General features: G+C 52.8%; 1 protein-coding gene and 1 long non-coding RNA gene across 2 annotated transcripts in view; one reads left to right on the top strand and one right to left on the bottom strand.

The window, feature by feature from the left end:
* PDIA5 (protein disulfide isomerase family A member 5) overlaps positions 1-14059 on the bottom strand; it is a 92319-nt gene that overhangs the window by 55578 nt on the left and 22682 nt on the right. Inside the window, exons 4-6 of the mRNA XM_069555642.1 lie at positions 4750-4833; positions 4221-4266; positions 773-865 (exon numbers count right to left, since the gene is read on the bottom strand). Of these exons, the coding sequence (XP_069411743.1) occupies positions 773-865; positions 4221-4266; positions 4750-4833 (223 nt within the window). The remainder of the gene's footprint in view (positions 1-772; positions 866-4220; positions 4267-4749; positions 4834-14059) is intronic.
* Positions 3396-4692, top strand: LOC138421637 (uncharacterized). The gene is made up of 2 exons (XR_011249570.1): positions 3396-3552; positions 3790-4692. It is a non-coding gene; the product is annotated as an uncharacterized lncRNA (long non-coding RNA).

Genomic DNA, 14059 nt, shown 5'->3' with positions numbered 1-14059 from the left:
AAGGCACCTTTAGGTCACGTGTGCACATGATAAAAACATAGGTACCCGTGGACAGAGGCACCTTTAGGTCACATGTGCACGATAAAAACATAGGTACCCGTGGACAAAGAGGCACCTTTAGGTCATGTGTGTGTGTGATAAACACACAGGCACCCATGGACAAAAAGGCACCTTTAGGTCACGTGTGCACATGATAAAAACATAGGTACCCATGGACAAAAAGGCACCCTTAGGTCTTGTGGGGCAGGCTTCGAAGGGAAGAGGTTCAGGGTTGTATGCAGACTAGACTTGAGAACCACCCTTCCACTCCCAACCCCAGCCAAACCCAGAAACTGAACTTGTTCAAAATTAACACAGTGACCCAGAATTGTAAAGACCTGACTCAAGTCTCTGAAAATCCAACCCAAACCTCTCAAATATTTTTAAACAACAAGAAAAAAAGCAAACACAAAATCCACCTTAGAAATAATGCCAAAAAACACAAAGGCAACAACCACATTACATAATGAGAAAGAAACATTTAAATGTCCCTATAAGGAAAATGTACACGTTAAAATACATTATATAAGGCAGTGGAGAACAGAAGAAGTCCCAGGCAGCTAATCTCCTGTTGTTTCCATCTCGGAGCTCGGAAGGGAAACCAAATGTCAAGGCCTGGCCCCTTGGAGGTTCCACAGTATCCCTACTTCTCAGTTCCTCAGTCATCTCTGCTGGAGGACCCTGGTTGGGGGGAAGCTTCCAAAGCCCATCAGAATTGACATGGAAAAATTACCTTTTCATTGTCAATGTGGACAACATCTTTGGCTCCAGGATCTTCCTCCCACAGTGGGGGCCCTTTCGGATCCTTCAGAAAGGCCACTATTGACTGAGGAAAAGGAGAGAGAAGGGAAAACTCATTTTAGCCAGGAAAAGAGGAAGTGAGGGGATCAGGAACCTGCCCCATCCCCTACCTGGAGACTATAGTGCCTGAAAGTGGAAGCACGCAGCCTGTGGGCAAATGACTGGGGTGTGCCATGCCATCACCCACTGGCAGCACTGCTAAGCGCCCCAAAAACGCACCCCACATGACACTCACTCTGGTCCACTGACACCTACGATGCTTCTTCAGGGACAAGAAAGAGGAAGTTCGAGACAACTAGCTGGCTTATTCAAAACAGAGGCACGTGCTTCTAATAAATTCTCTTCCAGAAAGTCTCCCTGATCAGTTTGAATAAAGGTCTCCAGTCCTGGGCAAGGTAAGATACTTACACATTCACACAGCCATTAAAACTGTCAATGGCATAAGCAAGTTAATCACACCTGCTTGTAACCTGCTTGGTATTTCATGATCTAAACTGGTTTGGGAGTGCATTAAATCCTCACCATCCTCTCTGGGATGCAGGTGGGAAGCCCCCCAAGGCAGGGTGCTCATAACTGTGGCCCCCTGGTTGCTGGACTTCTCTCCTTAGAGACACTTTTCTAGACAGACCAAGACCTTCAGGATAAAGGGCTTAACTAGCCTTTGTCTTGTGGACAACTGACTCAGCTCTCTGCTCCCCTTGGGCAGGACACACATGGAGCAGGAATGTGGGGGGGTTTTGGGGGGACAAATCCCTCCGCTCCCCTCCCCACCAGCCACACGACGGAAGCTGCATTCCCTTGGCTTTCAAACAGTCATCTGAGAAATGCCGCTCAAAGCCTGTGAGAGCCAGGACCGGGTACCAGAAACCGGCTGAGCCTCTATCCCTCCAACCCTGGAGAGGTGGCCTCCTTGTCATCAGACGAGCCCTCAGTGTTCTGCAACTGGATGCAAGATTCCGTGATATCTGCCTGCTTTGAGCATGCTCCTGTCAGCAGATGATGAGCTGGGTGTGCCACCTGTGTGCTGGGGAGGGAGGGAGGTCTGTGGTGAGGATGGAAAAACCCCTGAGTGAGGCAGTGAATCCAGCCCCCTACCAGTCGCACACAGAGGACCTGGGAGGCTCGCTATTTCTTAGAAATTCCTTTTTGGAAAGAGCTCTATGGGAGAGTGGGAGAGAGCCAGGACTTCGCAGAATTTCATTCAGATAGTGGTCCCTGTCTGTCCAAACAGAGCTATGAAACGCCTGCTGGCAAGAGAAGATGGCTGTTCCTACCAGGCAGAGGCGGATCAGCCTTCTCTCAGCACCTTGTCAAAACTTCACTGGGATGATAACAGCCAAAGTGAGGCCAGCAGGGCTGCCCTGAAGCCACACTCAACCACAGCCACAGGGCACGCCCACGAGCCATGTGATTAAGATGCTTATGGGAGCCCACCCGCCTGCTGTTCCAGAAAGCTTGGCGCAGATGCTATCAACTTAGGGTGCACCATGGACCTCAACAGTCTGTGCAGCCCGAGACTCATGGGAAAACACTCCCTCCAATGTATGTATGCACACAGTGTCTAGGGATAAGGCCCACAGCTTCCAGGAGATTCTCAGTAGGATAGGAACTCAAAGTAGGTAGGAACTACTGCCCTGGGGCGGGGGGTGGCACTCCTGGCCTGTGCCAGCACCAGCCGAGTTAAAGTACTAGCACCCCACCCCTGCCTCGGCATCAAGGCCCCTTCTGAACCGTACAAGGGGACAGCAACAACAGCCAGACTGTGCACCGACCCTGCCGAGGGACTCCTCCATCTTTCCAGAGATAGAAGCTCAGGAGAAACCCTGAAGGGAAAACGGACCTGAGACCGAGGAGGGCTTCGCTCACGGCTGCTCCCCCTGAGAAGCTGGAGCTGTTGGGCAGCCACGGGGCGCTCCACCATCACACACGCCTACTCTAGAGAACGCCAGGGACTCCTCCCCAGTCCTTGATGTTCCCATGGGCTTCGGGGACCCTGGGACCAAGGATGCCCTCTCCCTACCTAAGACCTTGACCCTGTACCATGCTCAGCCACTTCTCCATCTCCTTGATGCCAAGATCACAGGCAGGATGGGAGCGAGCAGATCCCATATACTTGGTCTTTGTGAGAAGGTGGACAGAAGCCAGGACTCGGCCTCCCCGACCCAGGCAGGTCCAGACCACCTACCTGGGTGTCTCTCCTGCCACTGCAGTTCTGAGAAGCTGCTATTCCCTGCTCCTCAAGACCAGGACAGACTCCTCAGAGGGCCAGCTAAATATACACTGAACACAACCTCCAGACACAAAACAAAAAGCCCCACCACCTCTATCAGCAATGCCCCCACACCACCCAGCTTCCACATCTGAGGAGCATGTGTTACCACTTCAGCTGACATCTTAACACAGAATAAGAGGGGTTAAGCAACTCTAGTTGGTAGAATTATCTCTAAGTATCTAAGTGGGTGTTAAGATGATGAGTAATCAGGCTGAGTCTGTATTAGGTAAAAGCTATGGCAACTTAAAAAAAATAAGAGTTAATGGATAAACAAGAAATGACCAGGGAGGTAGGGGGAGAGAGGCAGAGGCAGAAGGGCATGGACAGCCACACAAACAGATAGACAGACAGAAAAGAATGGAAGGAAACAGATGGAAAGAGAGAGACAAAGAGAAAGGAGCCCAGGCTCTAATGCAGTCTAAGCAGGAGAATCAGAGAGGGTGGGTTCAACATATGCTGCGACAGAAGGAACACATGGCCCTAGCCAGGGCAGGGGAGGCCGCCTGGACCAGAGCAGGAGAAGAATGATCTGAGGAAGGGAATACGGAGGAGGAGAACCAAGGGCAGTGGAAGGACTCGGACCCCGGAAAACTGCCAGGGGAGACAGGACAGCACCTGCAGGGCAGAGAATCTCCATTCTTATTTTCACTGACGCTTTTCTATCTTTTTTGAATCAGATTTGTAGCCGAGAATGGCTCAGTGACGTGGGCATCTCATCTGGACCAAGCTGCTGCCCTGCCCGGGAACTGCAGGCTGTGCTAGCCTGGGCACCGCTGGCCCCCTCAGGCCTATGGGCAGCCCCCAGGGACATGACTGCAGAGGTGAAGGAGGGCTCTGGACCACAGCGGAAGGGAGACTCTGGCCTCTGCAGAGGAGGGATGATGTCAGACGTCTCACTGGACAGAGTGATGTCAGATGTCTCTCTCACTGAAAGAGTCACAAACTGTCTACAAAGCGGCAGGTCATCCCCACTGGTTTCACAGCTACAAACTTCTCCAGGCATTCTGCTGACCTATGCTCTACAGATGAGACTCCCTCAGATCATTCGGAAAGGCATTTGTGCACTCTGCCCTTCCTCCTCTGCTGAGAACAAGGCAGGGAAATTTACCTTAAACGTCACAGCTCGGTTATATTCAGTATGAAATGCACCATCTCTGTGAAAACAGGAGAAAAAGGTGTTAACTTTAGGATTGGTTATGAAGACATGGGCTTCCCAGGTGGTGCTAGTGGTAAAGAAGCTGCCTGCAGGAGACAGAGAGACTTGGGTTCGATCCCTGGGCAGGGAAGATTCCCCGGAGGAGGACATGGCAACCCACTCCAGTATTCTTGCTTGGAGAATCCCATGGACGGAGGAGCTTGGTGGGCTATGGTCCATAGCATCACAAAAAGTCAGATACGACTGAAACGACTTGTCACGCACTCACGTGAAGACACTTAACCTTTTGGTTTCCTGCAGAATCTTAGTAAGATTCAGCTGCTGAACACAGCTCAAGTTTGTTTTTAAGAAATAATTGTAAACACACAAAAAAAATCATTCTGAAATAAAATTAATCTCACTAAAAACTGCGGTTTGCAGAGAATACCAATGAAAGCGTTCAGCATTTATTTGGAAATCGGAAAAGTCTATGTGTACTTACTGGTAATGGAATAATTCAGCCTTTTTGTCCTTCGCACTCAGGTCAGCTTTCATCTTCTTGCACAATTTTCTACTTTCTGCGTCACTGAAAGACACAAATGTTGGGGAAGAGACACTTGTTACCTAAAGTCCTCGTGAAGGTTTTTGATAGAGGAAAATCTGCTGGTGGCCTAAGAGTAAAGCAGATAACTTGGGATTCTCAACAGCAAGTGAGGCCCTCACTACAAATGAGTTCTTAGAGAACTGGAGGAAGGAGGGAAACCAGCAGGATCGGGACTGATCTGGAAAGACAGAGGCAAGCAGATGGGGAAGACATATCACTGCCTGTAAGGGACCATCTGGCGGATCTGGACAAAGTAAGTTCCCTAAAAGCTTAGTGGGCAGGTGGTACATTGTAAGAAAAACCAGCTCAGGGGAGTGGTTCCCAATCCTGGCTGCTCATTAGAATCACCTGGGGGATGTTTTCAAACATACTGATTCCCTGACCCTCTCGCAGACCATGACTCAGAAGCTCCACCTCTAGCCCCAGCGAGTTTTTCGTTTTTTAACCTCTGACATGCGGCATGTGCCACCACCAGACCAGAGTAGGAGAGAAATGTTCTATGATGTGGAAGGAGTTACAAAATCTGATCAGGTATTGATAAAAGCCAGAGAGAGAACGGCGAAAGGTTCAGTGAGGTGCTGGTGTCTGCAGGATCACACTCCTGCAGCTCTTCTAACGAGAAGCGTCGGCCGGGTGCCATTCACTATTCCCCAAGTGCTTATGCATGACCCCTCTAATCCTGCTTCCTGTTCTGTTAGACCTCTGATCTCAAAATGTGGTCCCTGGACCAGCAGTATCAGCACAGCCTAGGAGCCTGTCAGAAGTGCAAATTCTCAGCCCCCTCCCAGACCTACTCAATCAAAACACCCAGCGGGTCCTCATGCAACCGTGTTTTAAGGAGGCTCACAGGTGATCTGATGCCTGCTGCCACCCTGCCTGGCTCTCCCTCATCTCTCCAACCCCTCTCCCACCCCCATGAGGCTTGGTTTCCCCTGTGCCCTGCACCAGCCCCCTCATAGACCTCACCTGCTCTCGCAGCCTCCCTATGACCTCACCACACTCAGCCAAGTCTTCCCAACTTCCAACCAGAGGCAACCAGCTACCCCACTCATACAGCCCTGCTCCTTATGCCAGGACCCTCTCCCCACATCTCAGTGGACTCAGTGAGGGTCTCTCAGCACCCCCACCCTGCACCAATCCCAGCTGACTACACTGCATGAGAAACTTTGTTCTACCTGGTATGACCACCACCTGAGGGAAGTCCTGTCAGCTCCCACCTGTTCACCTTTGACAGCCATCAGCTTCACACAGCTGTGCACCAGCCCTGGAACAGATGGACTAATTACACCATTCAGCTCAATTCTAAAAGCCACACTCACAATGGACAGGCAACACTATGGAACCTCATTTCAAGTGTGAATATGCAATTTGCAATTCAAGAAGCATGTCTTACTGGCCAGGTGCGTGGGTTGGACAGGGTGTGTCACTCTCAGGGACCCCCCTAAACCTCCAGACCATCCGTCCCTATGCAGTCCTACTTGTAGCGGCCATCACTGTAGCCCCTGCAGCTTCCAGCCACAACCCCGCTCCAGCACACAGCGAACTCAAGAAACGCACACTGATCTCAGGAAGGAAGGCTAATGACGTGGCCAGGGCTGCTCCCCCAGGGAGGTGAGGACCTTTTAAGATAGGGAGTCCAGAGAGGACAGATAAGCTGGGGTGCGGAGGGGACCCAGAAGGGCCAAGAGGTGCATCCAGGGGCCCTGTCAGGTGCAGCCACGAAGCCACGGTGGTGATTACCGTCTAGTCTGCCCGTCCCACACGTGCTCTGTGGTGAAGCCACATGGACAGGCAGCAGGGTCTGTTTGACAACTGAGTCTGAGGCGCCCTTTCTGTGCCCCAAGGAAGACGAGAGGGCTCAACTGGGATGTTTACAACCATTCCCTTGGCACTTTCCCTGTCTGGCTTTGTTCTGCTTCATGCAACGATTTCTGGGACCACCGACTGTCCACTCAAACATAACAACAAATAGCAGCTATGGCAGAAACCAGGCCCAGGTGCCCGCGGCACCCTTGCCCTACGCTGGCATCCAGCAGGGGCACCCAGACTGCAAGGCAGCCTCATACCAGCACTCTCCTCGTGGAGCCTGGCTGGCAGCCTCTTCCTATGATTTTATGAAGCAGAGAAAGGAGAGACAGGGCCTAGTCTTTGCTACCCCAACCCCGGCCAGCTGTGCGGAAAAAGCCTACCCCTTGGAAAAAAGCCTTGCTGTCCCGGGGAACCCAGGCCAGGCTTAGGAGTATCCCAAAGCAGCTGGGTGGAGCTGGGGGGTGGGCATGGGAGTTCCTCACAGGCATGCCCAGCCCCGCCCACAGCCAGCCTATGACCCGATGACTGTCCAGCAACCACAACTCCATCTTGGCCACAGGATCCCTCAGGCTGACTCTGCAACCCTCTCCTCTCCTCTGCTCCACACACCACCGCCGCCCCTGTTCCCCCGCCCCCCCCCCCCGAACCGCACATACACACGCACGCACGCACGGACACTCGCGCGCCCGTGCGCGCACATGCGCAGGCACCCAGGGCAGTGGGTGGGGAGCCGGCTTCCCAACCTCTCTGAGCACCTGTTCTCAGATCCCAGTGCCTCAGCCCCCCTCATCTGGCACTGCCGCCGCCCTTCCCCACTGGCTCTCTGCCCTTCCCCCAATACGTCCACTGACTGTCACCCCCATCAGAAAGGTTTGCTCCACCAAGCCGACGGCTTTGTTTTGTTCATGGCTGGTTCCCCAGGGTTACAGCGGCTGCCGGCACATAGCAGGCGCTCTATAAATAGCCTGAGCGAGTGAGTGAGTGATGCTGGCTGTCGTGCTGGGATGAGGCGCTCATGGCTGGCTCTCTGGGCTCTGCCTACTGAGCTCCAGGAATCCTGCCAGGTGACAATTCCTGACAGTGCACCCTCATATCGGCACCCCCACTTTCTACGATTCTGACTCTCAGAGTGTGTTATGTGTGTGTGTGTGTGTGTGTGTGTGCGCATATGCACTAACTGTGCAGTACACTAAAAGTCGTAAGAGTTCAAGAAGGGGGTAAATTACCCAAGCTCAGGGACTTAAAAGGATCTGGGTTGATAGATTTCGCAGTTAATTGTGCGCCGCCCTTCCCTAGCCAATGACTAATGCTCTGGCGGGGAAGGAGACAAAGGCAGACAGCAGGGAATGAGCTGCTTTCCTGGGATGAGAGGGAGGGGACAACCACAGAAAGTGGCTGGCCTTGCAAAGGTCTTCACCTGTCATTCCCCAGACTGTCCTGCAGGAACCAGCCTTCTCTGCTGGCGCCTCACCGTCTTCTGCCTGATTACTGGTTACTCACCCCCTGACCTGCCACATCCCCTCTTCTCCCGCCTCCCTGGACTCTGCTCTACAGAGAATGTGGAGGAAGATCACTGAGGCCTTTTCACACTTCCCTCCCCATCCCCAGCCCAGACAGACAGCCCAGTGTTTTTGTTCGACTTTGTTGCGGGTCACTGGCCAGCAGTGCAGAGAGTGGCTGCAGGTACACAGTGCTGTGCTTACTAATCTGCACGTGCAGTGAGGATCATTCAAGAGACCCACCAGAGATACAAGGTGAGAGGGTGAGAGCAGAAGAGAGAAGTAAGGTGCTGGAGGCTCGGAAAGTGGGTACCAGACTTACAGAAGTCGCAGCCTAAGTAGGAAACCCTCCTGCAGTGGCCGCAGCTGCAGCGACTGGGCATCTAGGTCTGGCTCTGCCACTAGCCAGCCTGTGACCTCCAGTAGGACCCTGGTTCCCCAGCTGCAAAATGCAGAGTTGTCACACAAGCTGGACAGAGCTTTCCATCCCTCTACGGGATCAAGTATTACTAAAACACCAAGGCAGGCTGCTTGTATCCTGACGGACAAACCAGGAGCCAGAAGCCAGGACAGATGGTGGAGATTCAAAAAAAGATCTGAACCTCCATCATCTCTCTCCTAACTCACGACCAGATCCTCGGTTGGCCAGGTAACAACCTTACATCCACTCAAACCCTGGGCAGCCTCCTGCAGCAGGCAGAAAACAGATTATAAGGACCCCCAGCCTGTGTTGGACACTGTGTGCCCTTGGCCCACTCAGCCTTCCTGGGGTCCGTTTCCCTACCAAAGAAGAGACCCCATCCACTGGGTCTGACACGGCAGGATTCTGAGCAGATGTACCTGTGACCCTGAGGGTGGGAAGGAGAGGAAAGGTGGGATATGTTCCTCCCTTCAGAGACATGAAGAAAATGAGAGATGAGTGAGTGAGCAAGAAACAGCATCAAAGTGACTTGTGGAGGACAACATGGAAGGAAGGGGTTGGCGGACAAAGCTGGGAGGCAGAAAACAGCCCTGGAAGAGCTGGGCCTCCAGTTTGCCAGGACCTGGGGGCCTGGTCATTAGCCCTGCTGACAACAGGACTCCCACAGCAGGATCCTCCCAGGTCTGCCTGTCCTCCTGGGTACGACCTCAAGAAGGCACCTGATCGAGTATGAATCACCCAGCAGAGCTCGTAAGAGAGACAGGATGCAAGAAAGAGGAGTGTGTCATCCCATCCTCCACCTGCTTCCCCAGCCCAGCAGTTCTGGAGGGGACATAGCACCCTCAGGAGAGCATGGCAGCATGCCAGGAGGTGTCTGAAGCTACAACAGAAGCACGACAACCTCTTCTGGAAGCCCACTTTATATCCCATGGTAATTCAACATGCTTACATGTAAAGGAGCAAATAATTTCTGGAAGAAAACATGGGCTTCAAAATATGTCATGCCTGCCCTGGCAGGCCCCCCATCTCGGATCTGGGAAGCCAGTGCTGCTCCTGGGGAAAGACAGCAGATAGGAGAATGAGAGCGGGGAAGAAGGGAAATGCTGTAACATAATGACCTTAACCCTCGCGAGAAGAAAGCAGCAAGCACCCCATAAGGCTGCCTCGGCCCAGTGAGAATCAGCCCCTGGAATTAGCACGCCGGGCACAGGTCCTGCCTGCTGGCTCCAGCTTCGCTGCCCAGACAGCAGCACTCCGAGCCAAGGCTGAGCCCAATGCCAGGCTGCAGAGCACGCAGGGAATACCAACTCCCTCACACACAACCCACTTAAGAGCTGAACAAGTACCACCAGCCAACCCGAGTGTGGCTGCCGAGATCTGAGCCAGGAGGTAGAGTGAGGGGAAGGGAGAGCTGACAGGTCCCTGGACGGAGGCCAGAAAGCCTACAGACACCTCAGAGCAACAAGTTACGGGCCCGGGACCTGGGAGAAAACCGGCAGAGAAGGGTGTGTGTGGCTGTGGGTGTGCAGGCAGGGGTAGGGAGGAAAGAGCCTGAAAAGCAAGGAAAAGAGAAGAAATATTCACATAGAGAAGAGAGGAGGAAAAAGACCAAAAGAATGGGCAGGGACCAGAGACAGGAAGAGGCAAGAGAAACCATCAGAGGAGGAGAGGGGAGAGAGGCTGAGAGGGAAGGACAGGAGGGATGTCAGAGGCAGACACCTAGGGTGGGGAGAGACATGAAGACCAGAAGCCTCCCACACACTTACATGAATACACGGGCCTTCATGTGCATACATACAGGCACCTATGTGTACGCACATAAGAGCCTGGTAGCTTCCAGAATGTTCTCAACCAGGCTATGTAGGGATGAGAGCAGCTTGGAAGATTCAACTCCACGTTTCACACAAGAGCAGACTGAAGCCCAGAGATGGGCAGTGACTTGCCAAAGGTCACACAGCTATTCGTTGTCAGAGCCTAGGCTCAAAGCCAGGGCTCAAACCTGCAGTCCTACAAGTCTCACAGCACCCCACAGTTCTTAAGGGTCCAAACAGAACAGCCTGTGCACTGCGGCTGACTCATCTCTCTTCAGAGGCATCCTCACAATGACCAACGGGTCCTCACCCAAGGAAAAGCTCTTGAAGACAAATACATCATCTCCCCCTCTCCAGCTTCTTGATGCCCTACCAACCTGGCCCAGATGAAAAATAAAGAGAGTAGAACGGGATCTCAGATTTAAATTCTATTCTACAAAGAACTTTCATTTACCTGATCCTCACCATGGACCCAGAAAGAAAGCAGAGTATGTATTACTGTCCCATTTTACAGATGAGTAAACAGATTCAGGGTTAGCGACTTGGTCAGGGTCACTGGGCTAGTAAGCAGCTGAGCTGACCCTTCAGCCAGGGGCTGTGTCATTACTGCACACACTCCACAGACTCCCCACCCTGGAGCACTGTCTTCTCTTCCCCGGATGCCCCCTGGCCCCCTCACCTGCCTTCTAAAGGAGGAACGCAGAGGGGCCATCATCCCACCCCAAGTCCCAGCATTCCCATTCTGCCTCCATCCCTTCGCTGGCAAGGTGGGACGCAGAGGTGAGGAACCGCACGCAGCAGGGCCCACACACGGGCAGCCTTGCTCCAGCTGTTCACCTGTGGTCCCCCGCTCACACGCCTGCAGAGCAGTGGAGAGCACTCGCCAGGGCATTTCTGCCCTTCCATCTGCCCACCCCAGGGGCATCTCATTCAGACTCACGAACACAGCTGAGTGCTGTTAGGGCGACGGTTGAGAGCTGTCATCACAGGGCTTGGAAAGAACACACTGGGTTCCCCTAATGATTTATGGGGCACGTTCAGAAATCCCGGAGCAGGAGCAGCTGAGCAGAAGGGGTTCTCCAGCTCACATCCGTGGGGATCTCCCTGTGTGATGGTGATCCGTGCCCTGCCACCCAGCGTGGCCTGCACAGACCAGAGTTCCCAGTTCTATCCCTGTGGTTGTTCTGGGGAAGATTTAGTTGTATCCTACTTCTGATATTCCGGCTTCCAACATCATCCATTATAGCTCCATAATCCACCTACTTATCTAAACTTTTAAAAGCTACTTAATATTTCAGCTTATGCCTCCTCTTACGAGGCATGAGTTGAGTAGCAATTATGTGAACAGTCAACCCTTTGTCTTCAGGTTACCTCTTTAAAGTCGTAAGTTGCCCCCTAGATCTTCATCTTAGAGCATCAAGTCACAGGATTCTCTCTCCCAGTGGCACTTTTTATTGATTCCAGACATTATGTCTCCAAATGAGCCCCCAGTTCTCTTCTTAGTCTGTCTTTACACACTAAGCCCAGCCCCACACAGTCCTGCCTGTCCAGGGAGCAAGGCAGGACTGTCCCCTCCAGACCCATCGGCCAGATAACCCGCGGGGCCACACCACAGGGAGCTGCCTGCAGGGAAGGCCAGGGCACGTGACAGACCTGGTCCTCTGAAGGTGTGCCCCAAGTCTGAACTCAACCTCCTCTGTGAAGTTTTCTTCAGCCTTTCTAGGCAGAATGAATGAAGTGACTGTAAGCACCTGCCTAGATGTCTGCGGCCTCCTTGCACACTGCAATCCTCAAAGACACTACTAGCCAGGTCTGTGCCTCAAAGCACAGAGTAAGTGCTCACGTGAATGGACCCAGGTGGATGGGGTCCATCCACCTAAACCAAGCTCTTCTGCCCACTTCTGCCACCTACAAGCCTGGGAAGAACTCCCTGTGATGAGGCTCCACTGGCTTGGTATGGACATTCCAGAGCACCCTATCCCCTCTAACGGGCTCTATCACTTTGCCAGTCACACAGAGCAGTCCTGGTAAAACACAGGAGACAGAGACACACCTGGGAGACAAGAACACTTCCAGACCCACTCTGAACTAGAAGTAACCAACAACTGAAATCTCGTCAACTGTTTAGTGAGCTGTCTGGTCCATTAAACTGGTGTTTGAATCAATTGGGAGGTGCGAGGCCAGACAGGTGTGCGCGCACGCACACACACACAGACACACACAGACAGACAGACAGACACACACACACACACACTACAGCAAATACTGCTTGACGAAGACTTCTTCTGGTCTCATTCAGTGCTTTGTCTAAATATGACTCTCTATCAGTTCTCTCCAATGACAGGCAGGACCCGCTTGAGGCTACCAACTTATAAAACAGTTGTGTCCCAGAAGTTTATTTGCAAAACAGCCACTGAGAACTTAGGTTGAAGAGGGAGAAGACTGCACTGGAGTGGAGCCCCTAGCAGCTCATGGAATCCACAGAGTGGGAAAGGGTTTGTGACTCAGGCAAGGACAGAGATATTAAAGGTTACATAGACGCTTATGGGCCATGCAGGAGAAGAACTGCCACTTTCCCAGGAGAGTCCCACCTTGTCCCCATACTAACAAAACTGTAGTACTACCTGTGATCCTCTCCCTTGCTCTTCCCAAACTCACGTTCCCAATAAACCCCAAGTCCAGGTGAGGACCCAGCGGCCCTGGGAACACCTCCTGTCCTCGATCAGAAGGACATGTAAATGCTGGTGTCCACCCAGTGCAGTGCCTTGCAGGCAGACAGTGCTCAACAAACGTGCAAAGAACAAACCTATTCTTCCCGACCTTTTCCGTATGTTTCACTGTCTATGTGTCTTTGCTCTGTTTTTGCCAATCTATGCCCAATTGGGAACTAATTATGTGACAAGAGGTGTGTGTATATAAATCCCAGCAGCAAAAGTGCTGAATGTGGAGAGATGTGGCAATTATCCCTAATGAGGAGAAGGAAAGGAAGCCGAGAACACCACGGACTTAAAACTCCCAAACGGAGAAGGATCTGAGCAGTTTAAAGCGCCCCCTTTGCCACACTCAGAAGGGGCCTCCTGTGGGCTGGCGTGTGGTTCTGCCCCCGTGACACTGACACAGAGTCTCTGGGAGGAGGCGGGGCAGCAGGAGAAGCAGCTCACAGCCTTGTCATCGGGACAGGTTGGGATAGGGACACAGGCCAGAGGAAAGAGCTGGGAGGACGCAGCCACCTCTCCAGGGCTGACCCGTGTGACGGAGCCTCCTCGGAAGCCAGGGCAACAGATAGGCCTGCCAGCTGACTCCCCAGTTGTGCCCTGTGGGCCCTGGAGACCCCCGTGAAGGGCCTGAGCTGCGGGTAAGGCACACAGTTCTCAACGCAGACTCCCCCCATAAGCAAGCCCACCAAGTGGCCCTGAAAACCATCTTGCCTCTTCGAGCATCAAGGCTCCTTCTGCCACCCTCTGAGAAGACAAAAATCAAGTGCATGACAACGGAGTGACAAGTAAAAGTACTATGTAAAAGGGAAGAGGAGGGGTGGGGAAAGACAGGAGGGGGAGCCACACCTACCCTTCTCCAGCCCATAGCGGTCCTGCAGCATCACTGGGGGGTTTCGGGGGAGGGCGTGCTTCAGCAGTTGTCTCTCCATCATACCTCCTCTCCCAGAATAT

This window comes from Ovis canadensis, chromosome 1, assembly GCF_042477335.2.
Source record: "Ovis canadensis isolate MfBH-ARS-UI-01 breed Bighorn chromosome 1, ARS-UI_OviCan_v2, whole genome shotgun sequence".
NCBI classification, from domain to species: Eukaryota; Metazoa; Chordata; class Mammalia; order Artiodactyla; family Bovidae; genus Ovis; species Ovis canadensis.
The sequence above is the reverse complement of the archived record's forward strand: the minus strand, read 5'-3'. Positions and strand labels throughout refer to the sequence as shown.